Raw genomic sequence first — 24719 nt, forward strand, 5'->3', positions numbered from 1 at the left:
GTAATATCTATGCTTGCCAGTTTAGGGAAATTACGTGGGGTCGGTTCAATAGGACTTTTGAAGATATTGCCTGAGATAATTCACCCAAATTTGGTAGAGCTATGACAATCACGCATACCTGAGCTCCTGCAGCCTCTGGAAGGTACAAGGGAGTGGGATCAGGTCTTTATCCAAGGAGGCAAGAACACAAGGAAATGAGGCACCACTTCTATGTCTTAAGCCATTAATGTTCATATTAGGCAATAAAGACAATGAACTTGACATGCAAGGTAGACAGCTCTGTTTTGTCCTGGACTCCTTATGTTCTATTTCTCTACCAAGTACTTATATTGATATTATAAGAGGACCAGGTGTGTTACATATTTAGCAGGAAATTTTGCTCTGGTCTTTTTTTTTGTATTTAGAGAAGCTCTCTTTTGGTATTGTTCTAAAAAGTTATTATTCATCCATGCTAGAATATTAAGATATGGTAATTCAGTAGTTACTGTTGAAATTGGCAAAAAGCCTGGATTTTTATCATGGATTGAAGACCCTCTGTCCAGCTGACTAGCAATTCAGAATTGCCAACATAGTAAATTTAATCTGAAATAACCATCCTGCATAGGGAGAAAGCTTGAAACGGAACAGTCGCAGCCAGTGCTGACCTGGATACTGGGTGTTTTTTTGTGGGTTTTTTTTTTTTTTGGCACTTATTGCATCAATTTCTATTTCTAGGAAAGAACACTAGTATCGTGCTGTGGGAGACCATGCTGCTTCAGGTAAAGATGGCTCCTAGACTAATTGTTGATGATGGGGTGATGAATTCACCTAAAGTTACCCATCTTTACAAAAAAGAATTAGATTCCAAAGGACAGGAAACAACATTTCCTTTTCTTGAGAAAATCACTAGACTGTTAGACATGATCACGTAAGAATTTTATGCTCTTTAAATCACCACAATTTGAACAATAATCGTTAGTCTTCAATTTGATTCAGAATTTAAGACAGTTTTGAAGATATCACTTACTAATATTTTTCTTACTAATATTTTTTCCCTGTCTTTCTTAAATCTTCTCTAATTTTCAGTATTTTTCCTCTCCTTGCAATTGCATTCTTTCACCATTCATAAAAAGAAACAGATTAACATAATTTCCACTTCTTTGCTCCTAAATACAACTCCATTTCCTCCTCTATCTGCTTCTCACTATCTTTTTCCTGATGTCTAAACACAAAAAGGCCATGTTGTACCCCTTCTCCAGAAAAGAATCTTTCTCTCATCCATAACTTTTTGGACCTTGACAACCAAACAGTGCCACAGACAATGTCAAATCCCCAAAAGAGTAAATTGCAGACAGGAGTTGGACATTGGCTTTACAGAGAGCATTTTGATTTCAGGAGCCTACGGGAGATCAAGGAACCCATGGGCAGGGAGCTTTTAATCCAGCAGAGTTTTGGTTCATAAGCCACCTGTACAAGAATTAACTATGGCTTATTTATTTTTTTTTATTGAAGTATAGTTGATTTACAATGTTATGTTAATTACTGCTACACAGCAAAGTGATTCAGTTATACATATATATACTTTCTTTTTTTTAATGTTCTTTTCTGTTACGGTTTATCATAGGATATTGAATATAGTTCCCTGTGCTGTATAGTAGGGTCTTGTTGTTTATCCATTCTGTATATAAAAGCTTCTATCTGCTCACCCCGACCTCCCACTCCATCCCTCCCCCAAGCCCACCTGCTTGGCAACAGCCAGTCTGTCCTCTATATCTGTGATTCTGTTTCTGTTTCATAGATAGGTTCACTTGTGTCCTATTTTAGATTCCATACATAAGTGATATCATATGATATTTGTCTTTCTCTTTCTGACTTACTTCACTTAGTATGGTCATCTCTAGTTGCATCCATGTTGCTGCAAATGGCATCATTTTGTTCCTTTTTATGGCTGAGTAATATTCCATTGCATATATGTACAACACCTTCTTTATCCATTCCTCTGTCGATGGACATTTAGGTCGCTTCCATGACCTCCCTATTGTAAATAGTGCTGCTATGAACATCGGGGTGCATGTATCTTTTTGAATTATAGTTTTTTCTGGATATATGCCTAGGAGTGGGATTGCTGGATCATACGGTAACTCTATTTTTTTTTCTGAGGAACCTCCATACTGTTTTCCATAGGGGCTGCACCAACTTACATTCCCACCAACAGTGTAGGGAGGGTCCCTTTTCTCCACACACTCTCTGGCATTTGTTATTTGTAGACTTTTGAATGATGGCCATTCTGACCAGTGTGAGGTGGTACCTCATTGTAGTTTGTTTTTGTTTTTTTGTGGGGTTTTTCTGTATTTATTACTATTTATTATAGAATAGGTAACTCTTTTTTTTTAGAGAAAGCTCAGGGTAATTTTAATGGTTTTTAAATTTATATTTTTAAAAATACCTGTCAAATATTTTTGAAGAATTTGATTATAAAATTGGCTAGATTTTTTAAATATTTTAATTTTATTGGATTATAGCTGATTTACAATGTTGTGTTAGTTTCAGGTGTACAGCAAAGTAATTCAATCATATGTATACATATATTCATTCTTTTTTTAGATTCTTTTCTCATATAGGTTATCACAGAATTTTGGGAAGAGTTCCCTGTACTATACAGTAGGTCCATGTTGGTCATCTATCTTAAATATAGTAGTGTGCGTGTGTTCATCCCAAGCTCCTGATTTATCCCTCCCCCTCCCCCCCAAATCCTTTGGTAACCATAAGTTTGTTTTTGATACCTATAAGTCTGCTTCTGTTTTGTAAATAAGTTCATTTGTACCTTTTTTTAAAATTAGATTCCACATATGAGTGATATTGTATGAGATTTGTCTTTCTCTGTCTGACTTACTTCACTTAGTTTGATCATCTCTAGGTCCATCCATGTTGCTGCCAATGGCATTATTTCATTTTTTTGTATGGCTGAGTAATATTCCATTGTATATATGTACCACATCTTCTTTATCCATTTCTCTGTTGATGGACATTTAGGGTTGATTTGTATTTCTCTAATAATTAACAGTGTTGAGCTTCTTTTCATGTGAACTATGGCTTCTTTAAAATGTCAGATTTCAGTGACCTCTCCACAGCACCCCACCCCCAACACCCCCCTTCCAGAATCAGAATCTGTAGATGGGGTACCTGCGAGCTCACAGGTCTTAATGATACCCACAGTGAATCTTATCTCATATGAGGTTTGAAAGCAATGGCTCTATGCTTACTGGTCCTTAACTCTGGGATCCACCTCTCCTCCTATATTCAGGCCTCTTTAATCTTCCCCTCACTCTCTCGAAATTTTTATCTTATTTTCCCCTGCTACTATTTTTTTTCTTTTCTTTTCTTTTTTAATTTTTTCTATTTTTAGCTGCATTGGGTCTTTGTTGCTGGGCGTGGGCTTTCTCTAGTTGCGGCGAGCAGGGGCTACTCTTTGTTGCGGTTCGTGGGCTTCTCATTGCAGTGGCTTCTCTTGTTGTGGAGCACCGGCTCTAGGGTTTCAGTAATTGTGGCATGTGGCCTCAGTAGTTATGGCCCACAGACTCTAGAGCACAGGCTCAGTAGTTGTGGTGCATGGGCTTAGTTGCTCCGTGGCATGTGGGATCTTCCCTGACCAGGGCTTGAACCCATGTCCCCTGCATTGGCAGGCAGATTCTTAACCACTGAGCCACCAGGGAAGCCCCCCTGCTACCATTTTAAAATAACTGTTCCTACTAGGAAGGAAGGTTCTTTCTTGAGAATCCTTGAGAACAGTTCTTTTCCTTCCTCCAATCTTGAGTATACTTCTTGGCTTCTTTTTCCAAACTGTCTGCAGTTGCTTTCTTCCCTTATACTGCCAAGGTTGTACAATTTTTTCTCTTCAAAGGATCCACTGAATGAGTTCCTATTAAGAAAATGAATACAAATCTTTTCACTGGTTTTGACATTGTGTTCTTTCTAAGCTTAAGGTAGAGAAAACACAGGAGAAATTGTAGATTTTAGAAATTGCAAATGGATTTTGTTCTCCAAAAAGACAAAAACACCTTTTTATGTATTGTTCAATGAAGAGGGACATGGGTTCAGAAAACTGATTGTGGCCCTGGCTCAAAATAATTGATGAAATGAGGAATATTTCACTACTCGAGTTGAAGTTGGCAACTTGTGCTTGTATATCTAATTCGTTCTTCAAGGCATTTAATTCACTATTCCAAAAATGTCCCTTTTTCTTAGTATGGTGTAAAGCAAACTAACTTTGACAAATGGAGTTTTTTTCCAAATCTACCCAAACCTTGAAAGATGTTAACTTCAATTTTAAGTTTCAGATTGGATGAGTTTCTATTTTAAGTTTTTCGGCAATTTTTATTAAAAAGGAAAAAGGAAGGCACTTACACGGAGTTACTTGCCTTTCCTGCGCATCTAATTCTTAATGGGAATTTGGAACAGGTTGTTATCAGAAAAGGAATAATCCCATGTAATATATACTTTATACTTTTAGAATACATTGTAACAAAAAAGCACCAAGAAAGCACATTAAACCGTCACATTAGTATCTGACTTTCACCTCCTACAACGGTTGCTCAAAGAGTTGTTATGGAAAATCAATGACATAGCCTGGACCATTCAACTGAGTCAGGATTTCAACCAGCAAATGGACAGTTATCACGTGTGTTGAGAAGGTTGGTTTTTCAGCTCAGAGACCTTAGCTTCTACTTTATGACCAAAAGGAGGGAGAAATGGTTAGAAAAATGCTCCCTTCTCTTCACTTTACATTTGACCAAAAGTTACAGGGACACACCTATCTGCAAGGAAAACTGCCGAGTATAGTGCCTTCAAGACAAATACATGCCTAACTAAAATTCGGGGGTTCTGTTCTAGAGAAGGAAGAAAAATGGATACTGGAAGGCAAATAGCAGCCCCTACCATAGCACTAGTTTAATGCAGCTTATGCCTTGGTTTACACCAGGCCAGTCTTGTGAGGCTCGCTACGAGAAATAATCTACTACAATTTTTTAAAAACTTGAAAAAAAAAGAATGCTCAAAGGCCACTTCTTTCATTCCTCTCTCTCCACATGACCTCTACCAAACCCTCCACATTGTAACCATCCATTCCAAATGGGGTTTGAATCCAGCTTCTGCTACTTACTGCTTATGTAGGTTTAGGTAAATTTTTTAATCTCTCTGGAGCCTCAGTATACTCACCAACAAGATGGAAATTTTATCTACCTCTGAGGATTGTAGTGTTATGAGGGTTCAATAAGATAAAGTCCCAAGTGAAGTGCCTGGCACATGGCATGTGTTCAATAAAAAGTAGATGGTGGTTATCATTGTGGTTATATTATTCCTAAATTTTTTTCCTGAAAAAACATTTCCTAAGTAAGTCATTAACTGTTCCCAGTACTGTGTCTCTTCCCACAAATTCTTTATTAGCAACCTCCAACTCTTCTATGTAATTTTCAAAATTCCCCTCACTGATTGACTCTCTAATTTGGTACAGAGTACTGATTCTCCAAATTGGTCTATCCAGCCTGCAGACACACCCATCAGGAAAATTTGGTGAGCAATGACTCATCTTCTTATACACGAACTAGCCTTGTGCATCTCATGTAGTACCATTCATCCAAAAGCTTCCAAACCCACAAGATTAGTCCAAGATAACGGTTGTATGAGTAGGCAGAGCAATTAAGCAATGAGCTGCTTAGATGGCTCTAAACCTTTACACTTAACACCAGAAAAGTGAGTGTACCAACTAGCTTTAGAAGCATAACAAACTACCCCTGGTGGCTTAAAGTAACAGGCACCTAGTTAGCTTATAATTTTGCAAGTTGACAGTTTGAGTTGGGCTCAACTGGGCAGTCTTCTGATCTCAACTAGCCTCACTGCAGTGCACTGGGGATTGGTTGGTCTGGGATGATCTTAACTAGGACAGCTTTTTTCTGCTACTTGCAGTCCCTCATCCTCCAGCAGGCTAGCCCAGGCTTGCTCTCATGGTGGGGGCGATGAAGTATGCAATGTCTCCTGAGGTCTAAGCTCAGAAGGGGCATACTATTGCTTCTACCAATTCCATTGACAAAAGCAAGTCACAAGACCAGCCCAGATGCAAGGAATGGAGAAACAGACTTGTCTTGATAAGAGCTGCAAACTCCCATAGCAGGGAGGTGTGGATAGAGATGGGATAGAAAGGTTATGGCTATTTTTGCAATCAATGACATTTTTTTCTCCAATTCTGGGTTTCTGATTTCTGGGATTCCTAGCCAAGTCCCCAAGTAAGAATGCACTGTACATTGAATCTGACCAAATTCAGCAGAGAAGCAACAGATCAGCAGTACTGGGGGCCACTGAGGCTAGCTAGCCCTTCACATGTAAGTCATATTTCCCCCTGATCAAATCAATTTTTTCTCAGCACAAGACTTTTCCAGACTTTTTCCTGTCCTTCTCCCAAGATGGAGTTAAATAGACTCTAGCAGCTTTGACCCTAATTAGTATTTACTCCAGTGCTGTAAACAGTTTTCCTCATTATGATTCCATGATCATGGGGGTCTTTTGCCTTGACAACCGAGAGTGAAGTAGCTGCTACCTTGTCAGATTCTTACTCTGATTTTACTCTTACTCTGGTAGCTCTTCCACCTGTTTTATCACCTTAGGTCCCCCTCTCATCCCAAGTCAGACTAATGTGTACAATTTCTCCTGAATGTACTAATTTAATTTCATTTGTTACTACTAGATTTTCCTTTCCTCCTGTGCCATACATCCTTTCTGATCAATAATGACCACTCCATAGCTACAATCCTTGGAGCTCTGCAGGTCCTTAGAGTGGACTTCCAACTGGCCACTTTACTCTCCTGTGTGTAACAAGATGGACAGTCTAAATAAAGAGATGCCAATCTGGTATTATATAGCTATATATACACACATGTTCATATACCTATTTACATCCAGGTGTGTGCTATACTGTTCAAACACAAGCCACTGAGGGGCTGCCCCACACCTCCAGGCATAGCTCTACATCATACATGGCCTCTAACGAAAGATGACAGGAAGACACGACTTTCCTACTTGCCTTTTCTCCATCCCGACACTGCAGAAGTAACCAGGGTAGGGCTGGCATAATGAATCCAACATTCTCACCACCTGTAAGGGAGGTGGAAGCCACAGAATGATCCCCCACATGCTCCGCCTCCAGTTTTCCTCCATGAGGTGCTTTCCCTTCCCAGTTTAGAGGAGTTCCTTACTAAAGACACAATGCGTGTGTAAAAGTTCCTATGTGAATTTTCTTCTTCACTCCTAATACCATTCTGGCAGCACTTCTGGACAACTCACTCTACTCCTGGGAGAGAGATAATAGTAGAGCATACAAAGTATTATTTTCAAAATTACTATACTCTAAATCTCCTAAACAATAAACTAAGTCAATATACTGTGGAGTCTGAGAATATCTGATGACATTATCTTCAAAATTACCCAATTTTATTGAGCATGTTAATGCAATGAGCACTTATTAGCTACCAGTGACTGTCCACTGGAAATAATCAATAAGACCCTCTGCAACCAAGAATTGAAATTCTGAGCATAGAGACAAATAAGAAAATTAAAAATTACAGTAGAGAGTGAAAGGTAGAGGACAGAGCAGAACACAGGTAGAGGACAGAGCCTTGGCGGGGAGGCGGGGAATGCTTTGAAGAGATAGTATAGGAAAGTACATGGTTAGTAAGCAGTCATAAGTTACCTCAGTGTCTTTTCTTTAAATGACTGTTTTAACTCTTTCCATTTTTCATCAGTCTTGCTTTCCAACCTTTAACTATGTTGCTTGTCCTTTGTTTTCCAGAAATTTCTTTGGAAAACCTTGGGAACCACCTTAGCATCCTGCCAAGACACAGGCTTTGTAAGCTCACAGATTAAGGAATCTCTGGCTGCTCCCAACCACCTGGGGTATCAACGCCAGGTGGTACCCCTTTCTTTCAATTTCCTCTCATGACAACGACAATGAATTCCCTCTGGAAAACCTCTGACAGTTATTATATTAATGTCTTACTCATTCAGAATTATCCATGCATTCAAGAGAGTCCAACAGAATTTTTCAGAAAAATGAAACTTCCTTATTTAAATATCAGTGCTTCATTATCTAACCAGGTTTGTGAAAATATTGAAAAATGAATTTTAATCACTCTTACTTAACAAGAATATTTTAAATATATTTTGACCTTGGCTTTATAACTTAAGAGTATGATTGTAAGTATCAAAATCATTAAACTTGTAAGCTGAAAGTAAGCTTATATACCATTGGTTTTCCACCTAGAGAAAATATAAGTATAACCTGGAGAGCTTTTGCAAAGTGTTTCTGCCTCTTCCCTACCCTAGCCTAAGTTGGAGAGCATATGTGAATGTGGAAGAAAAAGGAGGATGTCTGTTTAAAAAAAAAAAAAAAAAAAAAACTCTGCAAGGCTAATAAAGACCAGCTAGTAAAAAATAAATTTTCATAGTCTGTCTTGTTATATACTCTTCGAAGAAATTCTCAGATGTTTAGGGTCCTTTCCCCATCGTAAATGGCTAGAAACCACTAGACTTACTGAACTTTTGAAACTGTTCCTTCTCAGATATTCAGTCATCATATTTCTCATTGGCATTATTCCTAGCACCATTTTTTCCCATCCTAATTACCCTTTTAGTTCTGCTCTGGGCTAGGAAACAATGTCAGTTTATTTCAGATATAAGCATACAATATGGCCATCATTCAACGTCTGAGGGGTTCACAAACTTTAAAAGATGAACTTTGTGACATCCATTTGAGCTTCTCAAATTCCTCTTTTACTTAACTTTACTTCAAGTTCTTGAGTGTGTCCCACACACTCAAGTCACTTAGTGAATGACCTCTGGATGGGTAAGGTGTTAACGCGTAACTTTCTTAGTCTCACTGAGCCTGCTGGCCTTCCATCTCTTGAGCATGACTCTCTCCCTCAGGTGACACCTGAGCTCTGATTCTAATGTCAGACTAGCTGGATTCAAATCTTGCCTCTACAACATGCTACCTACATCCCTCAGGTTCTTCCAAGTAAAATAAGGGAAAATAGAACCCTTCTCAAAGTTCTTATTCATGGAGAGTGCTTAGTGAACAGTTTCAGGAGAAAAGAGCTGAGGTTGCAACTGTGAGGAACTGGAGAGAGAAAATGGACTCAGGGGAAGATGTAGGACATCTGTGCAGATTTGAGGGCCCCATTGGGGGGTTGAAATCATCTTCTACTGGCACCTATTTTCTCAGTGGGGTCACTTTTTTTTCCAGTAGCCTCCTGCAGATGTGGTGTAGGGATAGGTGATCGGCAAGATGTGGAGTCAGATTTATCCAGGGCTTGGGTTTTGCCAGACTTACATGATAGAAAGACAGTGGGACATAGGTGGAAAAGTAGGGAAAGGAGTTAAGACGTTAGGAAGATGGGTTGTGAGAGGAGAAACACAGAGCACTGTGGGGTGACAGGACCCAGAAGCTGAAAGACAGAGAGGTTTATATGTTAGGCCATGACCAAGGAACACAGAGACATCAGGCCACAGCCTTTAAAGATCTCTTCCAAGCATCTTCTGATAATGGAGAGTATGTGGCCTGGTATCTGAGGACTAAGGACAGTGCTGGTTGAGACCTTGGTGACAGTGGTCATGGTGGTTCTAGCCGGGTTATGCAATCGGATGAAATATAACAGGACTCGTAAACAAACTGCCATGAAGGTACAGTGGTGAAGTGAGCCTCGAGCAAGAGAGGTGGGAAGAATGTGGGCAAGGGGGGAATAGGACCACAGAGCATGAAACAGGAGCTACCAGCTTTCAACATTTTAGCCACTTGAGATATAGTGAGCATTCAGCAGGAGAGGGATCCTATAGAAATGACCATCAGCTCTAGCTCAAAAAAACCTCCACTGGTTTCCCACTAGTCTAAGATTAGAAATCCAAATTACTGGCTGTGGCCTGAAAGGCCCTACTCAGACCAACCCCCACTTCCTCTCTCACCTCATCCTGCCCTTCCCGTTGATTGTTCCTTCTGCCCTCCTCAATGGACCTCAGGGCCTTTGCACTTACTCCATCTGTTTAGAATTCTGCTTCCCAGGTAGTCCAATGGCTCAGTCTCTTGCTTATTTCAGGACTCTTCTCCATGTCACCCTTGTATTGAGGCCTTCTCTGGGCACCCTATTTATATTGCCAACTCCCCCCAGTGTGCAGCTTCTACTTTTTTTTTTTTTTTTTTTTTTTTGCTTTTCTTATCTCCATAGCACTTATCACCTTCTGACACACTATACATTTACATTTACATGCTTACCAAATTTGTGTTCACTTTATGTCACTTCTCCATCACTTCCCCTGGTTGCACACTCAAAAGGATGGGGAGTTTGATGTGTTTTGTTCAGTCCTGTATCCCCTGAACCTAGAAGAGTTCCTGACACATAATGGGTGCTCAATATGTATTTGTTGAATAGATGAATAAACTCAAAATGTCCTATCTTTTCTGATTTTAGGGAATAACATCTATCTTAGGATACTGTGCTGAGAACCACTTTGAAATTGTTTTAAAAGTTCTTAAAATATTCCAAGATCGGGAAACGTTTTTCATGAATTGATGCAAGGTAAAAAGAAGAATTTTCTCCTCCAAAGCCCTTGGTCATTGCAAAGGCAAATGACACTGGCTCCTTCAGTGAATATCCTTTCTCCATATTATACTTGCTCCCGTCCCCAGGTCTTTATTCCAGGTCAGAACTGTCCGAACCCAGGCCCTGAAGAATGACCAGCTAGGTAACAAGTCTCCTCCACTTTCTGTCGCTAATGCTAATGCTGACCTGGGAGGCCCTAAGGAGCTCCGTGTGTGCCTAGGTTTGTCCCAGCTGCTCAGGCCTCATGGAGAGTTTCCATTGTGTACACTCTGCTTCCCCTAAAGGAGAAGAATTTAATGAGTAAAAATTAATGCAAGCCTTCTCACAGGTACCTCTCTTAACGCCTGATAGATCCACAACACCGTCCTGTGTGTTTAAATTTATATAGGCAAGAGTGTCAGCTTCAGACTAATTGTAATAATCTCAGTCCCATTTCTTAACCCCCTAGTGGCCCATAGAATTAGGAAAAAATATGAGAGAAAAAGAAACTCCTTCAGTCATATTTTTTCTGTCTCTCTTTCCTCCTCTTCAGGGTATTTTCTCTGGGAAAAAGAGGCTGACCAAGACTGACGTCATGGTAATCTATGGAGCCATGGCCCTCCATGCTCCCAAGAGGCAGCTCCTCACCAGGCTTTATCAAGACATTGTATCCCAAGTCCTGTTTCTTTATGGCCAGTGCTCTCAGGTAACGACCAACACAGGGACACCTCGATTTCCAAGGCTGGGGTTCCCAAAACTTGGAGGGACTCAGCTCTTGGAAATCTTCATGCTCAAAGGATACAGACCAAAGGAAAGATAGGGTATGGTATAGTATGTTTGGAGGATGAGAACTTATGGAAAGAGAATATTTTATTATGAAACAGAGTTGAGTGATTTGTTTCTTTCTTAAGACCTTGGGCAGTTCATATCCCACCACCCCTGTGTTGCCTTCCTAGACCACTTGTACCCACCATGAGCTCACCCTCATTTAAACTTAAAGCAATGACTCCTGTATTACTTTAGGGCAGCTGGCTTATTACTTCCCTGTAATAGTCTCTGATGTGTTGCTAATGGTAGCTTTTTAACCTTTTATAGGGTAATACTTATAAGCCATCTATACGAATGCCTCACGAATAGTAAGAGCCATTTATGTATTTTTAAGTGAATAAAATGCATCACTTGTCAATCTACTCAATCCACCTCAAGTTGCACTAATTTCCCCCTCCACCTTCATCCCAGCCACGCTGACCATCCTTGACACTCCTCAAACATGCCAAGGATGCTTCTGCCTCGGAACCACAAAACCGAGTTGGAATTCATCGAATCATTTCTGTCCCCCATAGCACTTTTTGTATCTTTAATAAAATGCTTTCTACATGTGGTCAGTTCAGCCATTTTTCTGATTAGTACCAAGTTAGCCACCTAAGACCCACCTATCAATCAAGTTTAAAATATGGCTTCCCAGAGTCATTATCCAGGGAGGTTGCCTCAGTAAGTCTGGGGTGGGGTCTGCCATTTGTATTTTTTAAAGGTTTATGAATGATTCTTATTCACAGCCAGGTTTAGGGGTTTTCATTGATTACCTGCACATCTGCTTCTCCCATTAGATTGGCAGCACCTTGATGTTAGGGATTGTACTTTATGTTCCTTTATCTCCTCTTCTGTGTCCTCCACAAACCATCTATTTGATAAATCTGTGCCCTTGACCTTTGTTCATGTGTGTATGTGAGAAGAATGGACTCATAGGGAGCTCACGGTATTGTAGATATAGGTACGCGCTAGTGGAAGGATGTAAGGCAGTGATCCTCACACCTCAGCTGCATGAGAATTACCTGGAAATCCTGTTAAAAATGGAGATCCCTAAAGAATCAGTCTTCAGGGATGGATCACTGAATCTGTAATTTTAACACCTTCCTCAAAAAGGGATTCTGACATACCCAAAATTTGATAAGCAATGATGAGAACTGAAAACAAAATTTTCAAAGATGTTTTATGTTACATTAATATTTAGTCCATCATTGAGGAAAGTTATTATAAAAATAAAAAAGGAAAGAGACAAAGGTGTTTCAGATAAAGATCACTGGACACTTTGAGGTCAGTTCTGCTATAAGGCAACATTTGCACAAGATAGTACCAGAAAAACCACAGGGATTATGGGGGAAATGGGGTGAGGGGAACAACATTAAAAAAAAAAAACCATCAATGACACATTAAAAAAACTGAATTAAATGTTCAAAAGTAATTTTAAAACATTTAGGAAATATATAAATACTACCAAGAAATGATGGCACGTTTCCTTGAAAAACACCTGAAGTCAGCTGTGCAATTTATGAGCTACTATGAAATGGTGGTGGGAAAGAGGGTTATCTGAAATCTGACAAACAGCTGTAATGCCAGATTTGAATGAGAGCAGCTCATCACACACAGTAAACGAAGGCAGCTGACGGATATTTGAGGTATGTGCACAAATCTTCCTATGCGGCTCAGTTCAACTGTTGCACCTTTTTGCTCTCACGGACAAAACTGTGCATAAGCAAACACAAAATTCAGAATATGATAAAAGTACTCCCTCGTGTATCAATTTCGTTGGAACAAATTTGCATTTTCAACACAGGCGTTGTCGCAGAACTAACTATATCTCAATTCCAAAGTCAGCTGCCCTATTAACTTTCATTTTATAACTTTTCACTGCTCTTTCTGCCAAGAGCCTTAATACCCTTTTTCTTACCAAAGCCTGATAGAGCCTCTTTAAAATGAGAAGGCTGAAGCCCAAAGGCTTGACATCTTTATGCTGCTTTCTGTAGTTTAGTCATGATTCACCCAGGGCAAAGAATCTACCAGTGTACAGGGTCTCCCTTTGAAACTGGGGGAGGGAGGCAACAGCTCCCACCAGTTGGAAGGACTCAGCATCCTGCTTCACTGTTGTCCTTCAGGTTGATGGGTGGGTCTTTCCATTGGGATGAGGGAACTCTAACTGCTGCTCTAGTGTCTGCTTCTGCCTTTGATTTTTTTTCAGGTTCTGGGCATGGCTGTGATGAACAAGGTATGCAGCATATGTGATGTATTTGAATACCTGTGTTTGAGTATAAATATATTTGAATACAAATTATGCCCCCTGGAAGTACAGTAAGCATAAATGTTCTCTTGATTTGATTCCACAGGAAAGGATCCCAAAATATAACTAATTAATCCAGTTCTGAAGCCAGGAACCCTGAGCCTAATTTAAGACAGAACAAGGAGATGTATTTGGTTCTAGGTGGTTTGGAAGTTAGACTGTAAACTAGAACAGTGTTCTTAGAACTGTGGGTTGTAAACCACTGGTAGATCATGAAATCAATTTAATATATCTAATAGATCAAAACCAGCAAAATGTTTGTAATGAAATAAAAGAGAAATAGAAGAGCACATTGCATATAGAATAATAAATAGCATAAAACTTTTCAGTTATGTATTTTATATATATATATATATATATATATATATATATATATATTCACTATATTGTGCATATAAGTACTGGGTAGAATTGTAAACTGTTTCCTATTTTGATTTCTGATCAAAAATGTTTGAAAGCCACTGCTCTAGAGAAACCTCAATTTATGGTGGGAGCTGGAGGGGCTGGAGATTGACCTTAGTTTCTCAACTTCCCTGCAACTTGGATCCGAGACTAAGGTGGAGATGGCAAAAGGAGCAGTGTCACTCCTGTCTGGGCACATATTTCAACCCTATTTGTAGAACCGGTGTGGTACCTAAGACCCTGGCTTGCACTGTGAGTCATTTTGCTTTAGGACATGGATCTGCAGATGAGTTTTATAAGAAGTATCACGGAAATTGGCATTGCTGTCCAAGGTGCTGAGGATGAGAAGTTCAAGTTTTCCTACAAGGAGGTGCTGCTGGGTTACATGCTGGTGGGTGTGCAGGGAGGACATGGGCAAGACCCTGAGAAGTTCATCACCAAGAGTGCAGGTAATGGGTAAAACTCGCCAGTCCCGAAGAGCAGACCTTGGGTGTATTTCTGCCTGAGGGTGCCCAACGGTCCAATGAGGTTTCCACCTCTTTGCGTCTAGAAACTCCCCTGGTCCTTCCTGAGACAGTTCACCTCCTTGTCTGTGTTGCCGGACTTCATCAGGGATGAGCCCCTGGGTTCCTTGGCTAGCCCTGTTCGGTGGAAAGCCTTAATCACCATCAGATACCTCAGGTAGAGAAATTTTTGTTTGTTCTCATTGAAAAAATATTTCCTCCCCCATATCCTCATTCTGAACAACTGACTTATCGATCGGTGCAGACTCTAGTGCACCAATCAAACATGAACACAGTTCATCAATAGATTATTTCAAATGGGGGCTTTTTCTCTTTCCAGGGTGACAGAATTGACTGAGAGCTTGATCATTTGTTGACTCACAGGGACTAGCGGAGCTGCTTACAAGAGTCAGACTTATTGATATATGAGGACTGAAATTTCTGTGCAAAAATAATTTATCTTGGCCTGTAGGCAAATTTTAATCTTCCCATTAGACATATATGAAACCCTTAATCACACCCTAGTTTGGTTAGCAGCAATAAGCCTGAAGACAATAATAATTTTAAGCACATTTTTAAAATAATATTTTTCCCCTGCAGTAAAAGAAATAGAAGTTCACTGTTAAAACCTGGAAACTATAGAAAGTTTTTAAAAATAATAAAAATCAACCCAATCCTCCCCCCCCCCTTTATTGTCAGCATTTTGGTATATTTCCAGGTCTTTATTTCTAGTCTTCCATGTTGGTTACAGAGTTAAGATTCTACTCTGCATATGATTTTTTATCCTGGTTTTTTTCTCACCTCATCTTACATATTCCCATGTTATTACCAACTCTTCACAGACATCAGTCATTTTTTATTAATTTTTTTATTTTTGATTGTGGTAAAATATACATGTTTATCATCTGAGCCATTTTTAAGTGTACAGTTCAGTGTGTTAAGTACTTTTACATTGTTGTGCAAAGAAATCTCCAGAACTCTTTTCATCTTGCAAAACTGAAGCTCTGTACCCGTTAAACAACTCTTCATTCCCTCCTTCCACCAGCCCTGGCAGCTACCATTCTACTTTCTGTCTCTGTGAATTTTATACTTTAGGTAACTCATGTAAGTGTCATCATACAGTATTTATCTTTTGACACCTGGCTTATTTCCCTTAGAACAATGTCTTCAGGGTCCATCCATGTTGTAGCATGAATCAGAATTTCATTCCTTTTTTAAGGCTGAACCAATATTCCATTCTCTGTGTATACCATATTTTGTTAATCCATTCATCTGTTGGACGTTCATCTGATGGGTGCTTTTCACATTTTGGCTATTGTAAATAATGCTGCTATGAACATGGGTGCACAGATATTTCTTCCAGACCCTGCTTTTAATTATTTTGGATATATACCCATAAGTAGGCCTGTTGGATCATATGTCAAGCCTATTTTTATCTTTAGAGGAACCACCATACTGTTTTCTCTGGCAATGACACTATTTTACATTCCCACCAGCAGTGCACAAGGGTTCTAATTTTTCTGTATCCTTGCCATCACTTTGTCATTTTCTGTTTGTTTTTACAGTAGCCATCCTAATGGGTGTGAGATGGTATCTCATTGTGGCTTTGAGTTGCCGTTCCCTAATAATTAATGACTTTGAGCCTCTTTTCATAGTCTTATGGCCTATTTGTATATCTTCTTTGGAAAAATGTCTGTTCAATCCTTTGTCCCTTTTTTGGGGGGGGTTCTTTCTTTTTGTTGTTGTTGAGTTGTAGGAGTTCTTTATATATTTTATATTCTTTCTATTCTCTATAAGGTTATTAACCCCTTATTAGATATATGATTTGCAAATATTTTCTCTCATTCCATAGGTTGTCTTTTACTCTAAATTGTGTTCTTGATGCACAGAAGTTTTTAATTTTGATGTAGGCCCATTTGTCTATTTGCACATTCATCATCTGTGCTTTTAGTGTCATATCCAAGAAATCATTGCCAAATCCAATATCATTCCCCTCTGAATGGTCTTGGAACCCTTGTTGGGAATCATCTGACCATATATACTAGAGTTTATTTCTGGGCTCTCTATTGTATTCCATTGGTCTGTATGTCTGTTTAATTTATGCCAGTACTATACTGGTTTGATTGCTGAAGTTGTGTAATAAGTTTTGAAACCAGGAAGTGTGAGATCTCCAACTTTGTTCTTTTTCAAGATTGTTTTGGTTACTTGGGGTCACTTTAGATTCCATGTGAGTTTTAGGATGGATTTTTCTATTTCTTCAAAAAGTGTCATTGGGATTCTGATAGGAATTCCATTAAATCTGTAGACTGCTTTGTATGGACATCTTAACAATAATAAATATTCAAATCCAAGGACATGGAATGTCTTTCTCTTTATTTGTGTCTTCTTTAATTTCCTTCAGCAACATTTTGTGGTTTTCAGTGTACAAGTCTTTCACCTTCTTGGTTATTTCTAAGTATTTTATTCTTTCTGATGCTATTGTAAATGGAATTGTTCATTTCTTTTTTTGATGGTTCATTGTTTAAGTGTATAAAAATGCAACTGATTTTTGTGTGTTGATTTTGTATTCTGCAACTTTTTTTGTGTGTGTGTGGCTGCGTTGGGACTTTGTTGCTGTGCATGGGCTTTCTCTAGTTGCGGCAAGCGGCGGCTATTCTTCACTGCGGTGTATGGGTTTCTCACTGCGGTGGCTTCTCTTGTTGTGGACAACAGGCTCTAGGCATGTAGGCTTCAGTAGTTGCAGCACGTGGGCTCAGCAGTTGTGGCGCTCAGGCCCTAAAGCACAGGCTCAGTAGTTGTGGCATACAGGCTTAGTTGCTCCACGGCATGTGGGATCTTCCCGGACCAGGGCTTGAACCTGTGTCCCCTGCATTGGCAGGAGGATTCTTAACCACTGAACCACCAGGGAAGTCCCTGTATTCTGCAACTTTGATTAATTTGCTTATTAGTTTTAATATTTTTTGTAGATTCTTTAGGATTGTCTATGTATAAGATCATGTCATCTGCAAACAGAGATAATTTACTTCACCTTTCCAATCTGGATGCCTTTTATTTATTTTTCTTATCTAATTGCTCTGGCTGGAACTTCCAGTATTATGTTAAATAGAAGTGGCATCTTTGTCTTGTTCCTGATCTTAGAGAGAAAGTTTTCAGTCTTTCACCATTGTGCATGATGTTAGCTGTAGGCTTTTCATATGTGGCATTTATTATGTTGAGGTAACAAACATCATTTTTAATGGCTGCCTAATATCTTGGTGCATAGATATGCCTCATATTGTTACATTTAATTATTAATCAACCTCCTATTGCTACATTTAATTATTTCTTGTTTTTAAAAACTATAAGTAATACTTTGGTGAACATCCTTGTGCAAAAAGTGTTCTCTGAACTTCTAATTGTAAAAGTTGACAATTTGTTTCAATAAATATTATTGAGTTGCATCCATGTATCAGACACTGAGCTAGGTTCTAAAAGGACAATGTTGAACAAAATGCAGCCTTGCTCTGAAGGAGTTTTAGTCAACTAGGGGAAATAAATGCAAAACACATTCACATAATTTCTCTAAAACTCGATAAGAAGCAAAATAAGGGAAGGCACAAGTTGTCATGTTTACAAATGAGGGAGGTTTAAAGAAAGTGCAGATAAATCTTAAAGATAAATTAAGAATTAACCAGGCTCCAGAACAGTATTGTCAAGTAGAAATAAAGTATAATACAAGTTACATATGTCATTTAAAATTTTCTAGTAACCACTTTTAAACGTGTAAAAAGAAACAAGTTAAATTAATTTTAATAATTAATTTTAATCTAATATATTCAGTATATTATTTCAAGTATTTAAAATAAAGAAGTAATAAGATAATTTACATGATTTTCATACTAAATCTTCAAAATCCAGTGTGTTTTACAATTACAGCATATTTTAAATCAAACCAGCCACAACTCAAGCTTTCAATAGCCACATGTTGCTAATGGCTATCCTCACATGGACAGGACACCTGTAGAACTTGCAAACTAATCGCTAATGGCAGAAAGCAAATGCCTTGGGCCAGGGTACAGGAAGAGACGAGCTGCAAAGAAGCATGAGGAAAAATTGGGGTATGATAGCAATGTTCTATATTGATTATAGTGGTGGTTCCATGAGTATGAAACTCATTTGATTGCACACTTTAATGGATGCAGCTGGTTGTGCATAAATTATAGCTCAATAAGTTGAGTTTTTTAAACAGCCAGCCAGACAGTAAGGATGAGAAGATTGTTCAGCATCTATCAACACATTTAACACTTTCAATAGCACTGTCCCAGCTGTTACTGACTTGTACTCTCCAGTGAGAGACCAATTTCACCTTTCTCTGACAGTGTCATCTTTTTTAACTTCTTTGTTAATTTGGTTGCTGACAAGTGGTATTGTATTGTCTTAATTTACACTTATTTAATAACAAATGGAGTTTTTCATGTATATTGAACATTTACATTTTTCCAAGTTATGTCCAGGTTTGTTTATATCCTCGTAATGTCTATAGTATATGTCAGAAAGAAAGAAAGAGAGAGGGGAAGGAAAGAAAGGAACAAAAGAAGGAAGATTCCATTATCATCTATTCACTTGTGCATTTATAAGAACCTACAGTATGTGTGACATTCCATATAACATGAGAGGACATATAGAATTTATAAAACTCACTGCTCCAAACTTAGAATCTATCACAGACACACACCCACGCACACACAATCAAGTGCTGAAGAAAACAAGTAGATGAATGTTAGATCATATAATAATAAAGGGTAAAGTAATGCAAAGCCAAGTGATGGTTTATCACTTTAATAAATTAGACCCGAAGCGTGTGGACTATGCCCACCACTACCGTCTGGTTCTATGTCCCCAATCTCTCTCTGCTTCCATCACCACCTCCTTCAACATCCCAACCCATCAGAAACGTACCTGACCCCTTCAGCCCCTTCAGACTGGCAGTTCTTGGGAATTCTACTGGGTTATGTTTTGTTTGTCAACATACTATCCACTCCTCCACGTGGTTCTCGTTTCAGTCAACTGACACCTCAGCTCTCACTGAATGACCATCTTCATATTCTTGAGGAGAACATTCGGAAGCTGCTGCCCCTTCCACCGCTGGAAAAACTCAAAAATGAGGACAAGACAGACAAGGACAAGGAGCACATTCATGTATGAGGGGGCGAGGCCCGAGGGGAGCGCAGAGCGGAGTAGAATGAATGAACTTGCTCCCCTCAGCCTGACCCTCGCACTCACTTTGATTTCAGTTTCTCTACGAACGATCCATGGATGCTCTGGGGAAGCTGCTGAGGACCATGATGTGGGATAACGTGAAAGCAGAGGACTGTCAAGAAATGTTCAATCTGAGTAGGGCCGCTGCTCAAACGGACTCCCATAGTCCCTAATCGGTGCTCCAAGGCACCCTCCAAACTCTGCCTCATCCTCGTCACAGGGACTTGTCCAGCTCGACCCACATGGCCCACCACGAGGGCCAGCTCACTTAAAAAGGGTTTGTGGGGAGGTCAGCACCCTGTTCCAGAGGAGGCAGAGCGAGAGCGAGAGAACGAGAGCGAATGAATACGAGGATACTAAGGAAAGACTTCTACTTTTTGACCAACAGCTTCTCCGAATGTGGCTTGTTTCACAAAAAGATTGGGAAAGGGAAAGAGCCTTCCAGATCACCGCGAAAGTGCTGACAAATGATATTGAGGTAAGGAAGCCCCTAAAATGGATGGATGGCATTGCTTGCTAACAGCAGCAACCTCTGAGGCCGCTGGAATCCAAAACTCATGCGTGACGGATCTCCAGTCCCAGGTGGAGTCTTTCCAGAGAACCACCAGCGACGTCTGTCCTAACCCAGAGCATCTTTGCTCGCTTGCTCGCTTACTTGACCACCGCCCTTAAAGTCCGAGATTCCATTTTATTCTAAGGGCCTGCACGGAAGGAACAAGGGACTTAATATCCAGTGTTGGGACTAGCCTGAGACATCGTCAAGCCACCCCATCACCTTGGGGTCCCCCTTTGTCCTGCAGGCACCGGAGAACTTTAAAATCGGCTCACTCCTCGGCCTCCTTGTTCCTGACTCCTGTGACACACTGCCCTCCATGCGCCAGGCGGCTGCTAGCTCGGCTATTGGTCTGTTCTGCATAAACGGTGAGGGAAGGATGTGAAACCCACAGATGCAGAGAAGATACCTGTTTTCTTTTGTTCTCAGCTTTTCTCCTCATCCATCTGTATCTCTCTCCTTCCTCCTCTCTCGCTTTCTCTTTCTCCTCCCCCAGTTCAGCCGTTTCTGAGCTCTGATACCTTAATTATGTCACACAATTTGTCTCTCTTTTAGATCCTTTTTCCTCAGTGGCTCTGCTTTCTGCTTTTTAAAAATAAAGCTAATAACACCAGAGCATGATAAGGAGTCATTAAAGCAGGTAAAATGTTTCGAGAGAGTCCGATTTAAATCACACAGCAATTGGGCATATTAGCAAAGCTTTCTCTATCACATGGCTTTCTTCCAGAGGAAATTGCACTATTATTATGGTGCTAAAGTGCCTTTCAGAGTTTCCTAAGAGAGATAACTTTGTGGAGGTTTTTCCAGCTTGCATAGCAGGACCTCTCTGCCAGGACACATGAATAACTGTCAATGTCAGGAAATACAAGGAATTTTAAAACATCAGTCTCAGGCTGAAACCAACACTCAGGGCTTCCTGATTAAATCCAGGTTAAATAAGCAGGTGTTTCACCGAGGTGGTCCCTGCATCGTATGCACAGTTCTCTGCAGACCAGGTGCAGCCAGGAACACTCAGCCAGGTTGACTGCAGCTCATGCCCACCCTCGGCTCTTCATACTCTTAGGTACTCAGTAAACATTTCTTGAGTGACTTTTCATGTGACAGGCACTGTCCTGATGCTGGAAGCACAGAGATATTATAATTCTAAGATTCGCATAAGAAAAGTATGTTAGATATTTTGTGCAAAAACTTTTGAGCCAAAAGGTGAGATTTGGTTGGGGGCAGAGGGTAGAGTCAGTCAAAAAGGACAAACTATTCAACAGAGCCCGAATAGGTCTCTTGGGATATGGGACAGTCAAGGGACAGTCCCTTGGGATATGGGAAGATAATTCATGAAGGGTATATGCTTTTACCAAAGCCAGGGGGCAAAAATGAATTAAGGAAGTGAGAACTAAAGGACCTTTTTTTTTTTTTTTTTTTTTTTTGCGGTACGCGGGCCTCTCACTGTTGTGGCCTCTCCCGCTGCGGAGCACAGGCTCCGGATGCTCAGGCTCAGTGGCCAGCCGCTCGGAACGGGGCACGAACCCGTGTCCCCTGCATTGGCAGGCAGACTCTCAACCACTGCGCCACCAGGGAAGCCCTAAAGGACCATTTTAATAAGAGAAGAAATGTGCCAGAGAGGGACCTCATAGGAAGAAAGGATTTAGAATTCTATTATTGTTCTACCTATTCTCCCTTCAGTGTCCTTTATTTTCCTGAAACATACAAAGTTCAGGTCCTTAAATATTCTTTGTTAACAAGAAATCCCATACTTTATTATTCACATTAACTCTTTTTCTTGGTTGACCAAATAAATATGGTAGAGAGAAAAACGATGATTATTTTTTTTACTAGATACAAGTAACTAGTGTGATACTAAATTAAATACCCATTTAATACTCATGGGTGTTGTTCAGTCAGTTGTTAAAGCAGATGAGGGATCTGAGGTTAAGAAATTTACCAGTTGTTTGGACAATTGAAAGCAGTGGAGCTGGACTTCGAGCCCAGGTCGTCTGCCCATTGGCTAGGCTGCCTTCCAGAGTGGTTCAGGTGTGAGTTTCCCCAATTACTATACTCCATTCAAACAACAAACAGAATATTATTACCGTTTAGGTCTGCATTTACAAACTGATATCAACAGTCACTTACACAGTTGCTGATGTTCCTCTTACAATGGTTTCCTTACCATTTCCTCCAAAGTGGCTCAGTGCAGAATGGAGCTCCAACCGAGACAGCAGTATAGCAGAGGAGTAAGAGCCTGGGCATTGGTGTCAGACCAGGGTTCAGGTTCCAGCTCTCCTATCTTTACTAACTGCGTGATCCAGCCAAATGGCTTTACACCTCTCTGCCTCAGCTTTCTCAACCGCAAATAACCTCACATCATTTTCAGGAGCAATGAGATCATTACGTGCAGAGTATTCAGCATGCTGCTGGCATGCAGAAACTACTCAATCAGTGTTTGATCTTATGCCCACCATCTAATCCGGCAGGCTTTAGTGGGTTAAAGGCATCCAGCAGCTGAATTAGTGTCACATCAAAATACAGACAGCTTCTTCAACCCCTATCAGCTCTTTGAACTCCTATGTCACCCTTTGTTGATTGTAGGCATTCGCCTGGAAGTGGAAAGACTACAGGACTGGCAGGAAGAGCTGCAATGTGATGATGTGCAGGTCCAGATCAAGATTTCCTCCAAAATAGCAAAGGTAATAGACATGGAGGACTGGCCAAGGGATGTAAGAATGATTCCGGGTTGATTTCCAAATGAGTTAGCTGTGTACACCCCGCCACCCAGGAGGGCAACAGCCTAGCCATTCTAGCTGAATGAAAGACCTTTGTCCACTCATTTATTAACTCTGGGTCCATGTGCACAGGCAACACCTGCTACTGATCATTTCATACTCTGGGAAACCTGGGGAACCAAGTGGCCCTCTCCAGGGTGAGGGAGGCAGGGGGGTGAAATGGAAGGAACAGGACTTTGGGGTCGGTCAGACGCACTCTGTGTGCACTGCTTGAAGTGTGTGCACTGGGTGATCAGTCTCCTCATCTTAAAAAAAAAAAAACTGCATAGTCTCAGAGCTGTTGTGGTCAATCAAGTCATTCATTTATTCATTAGCCTAATATGCCCTGTGCACCTACCACATTCCACACTTTTTTCTAGGCTCTAAGGATAGAAACGCCTTTCTTCCTTTCTTCCTAAACCAATATCCATCCCAATATGAAAAAATAATAATAATAAAATAAAATAACTGTTGAGCTTGGACCCAGGCAGGCATTTCGTGTTATACAGAACAGAGGCACGAGTCTAGGCCTTGATCTTGGAGCCATGGTAACTCAGAAACCGGCTGGGATACGCAACTACTCATGAAAAGAACTCATTTCCTCTCAAAGATCATTCTACCAAACATCATCGGGCCATTTAATACTGGAGGAAGTCGGTTGTGAATAGGAATGTTTTCATACCCACAAACTCATAATCATGACCATCTTGCTTGGCTAAAGCCCCAGATAATGCTTCTTTTTCTTTTTAGCTGTTGGAGATCTTGGGCATAATTTACCATCACATGCCGGTCCTCAGACAAAAGGGGGAAAGTTTTCAGTTTATGCTGGAAGCCATCTCCCAAATAGCCAGCTTTCACATGGATGCAGTTGTTGCCAACCTTTTACAGAAACCTCTGCCCTTTGACAGGTAGATTCTAACTGAGTTGGTCCCTTTCCTAGGGAAGGCCATTCTGTAAGGTACTGGGGAAGAATCTGTGGTTTGAGAGAAAGATAGCAAACAAAAGTTGAGAACACCTCACCTGAATAATTTCAAAAATGGTGTTTGGGGCTTCCCTGGTGGCGCAGTGGTTGAGAGTCCATGTGCCGATGCAGGGGACGCGGGTTCGTGCCCCAGTCCGGGAGGATCCCACACACCGCAGAGCAGTTGGGCCCGTGAGCCATGGCCGCTGAGCCTGCGCGTCCGGAGCCTGTGCTCCACAACGGGAGAGGCCACAACAGTGAGAGGCCCACGTACTGCCAAAAAAAAAAAAAAATGGTGTTTGAATCACAGGTAATGGTTTTCCAAGTATTTTTCAAATTATGTCCTCATTGGATGATGAGAGTTTTAGGGTGTGTGTGTGTGTGTGTGTGTGTGTGTGTGTGTTTATTTAATAGGAATAAGTTAGTAGAAAGTGAATATTTCTCCCCTTTTTGGTTGCCTAAAATGAATCTATATGAGAGACTTCTGTCTTGATGGACATTAACAAACCTCAGCAACCCAAGGCCAGAATGCTAGATTGTTAAATAAAACATTCTTATTATCCCCAGGCATGTTGGCATGTCCATCCATCCTT

The 24719-nt window shown here is 40.3% G+C and overlaps 1 protein-coding gene across 1 annotated transcript in view; it reads left to right on the plus strand.

Annotated features, from left to right (window-relative positions):
- MROH2B (maestro heat like repeat family member 2B) overlaps positions 1–24719 on the plus strand; it is a 56486-nt gene that overhangs the window by 16661 nt on the left and 15106 nt on the right. The window contains 17 exon segments of the mRNA XM_082621764.1: positions 1–102; positions 106–142; positions 715–758; positions 4568–4657; positions 7817–7933; positions 10488–10586; positions 10590–10595; positions 11152–11304; positions 13615–13641; positions 14387–14506; positions 14717–14796; positions 19661–19796; positions 19892–19987; positions 20245–20334; positions 20657–20777; positions 22993–23138; positions 23916–24073. Of these exon segments, the coding sequence (XP_082477890.1) occupies positions 1–102; positions 106–142; positions 715–758; positions 4568–4657; positions 7817–7933; positions 10488–10586; positions 10590–10595; positions 11152–11304; positions 13615–13641; positions 14387–14506; positions 14717–14796; positions 19661–19796; positions 19892–19987; positions 20245–20334; positions 20657–20777; positions 22993–23138; positions 23916–24073 (1622 nt within the window).

Source organism: Mesoplodon mirus (assembly GCF_964341445.2).
Source record: "Mesoplodon mirus genome assembly, chromosome: 5".
Classification (NCBI taxonomy): domain Eukaryota; kingdom Metazoa; phylum Chordata; class Mammalia; order Artiodactyla; family Ziphiidae; genus Mesoplodon; species Mesoplodon mirus.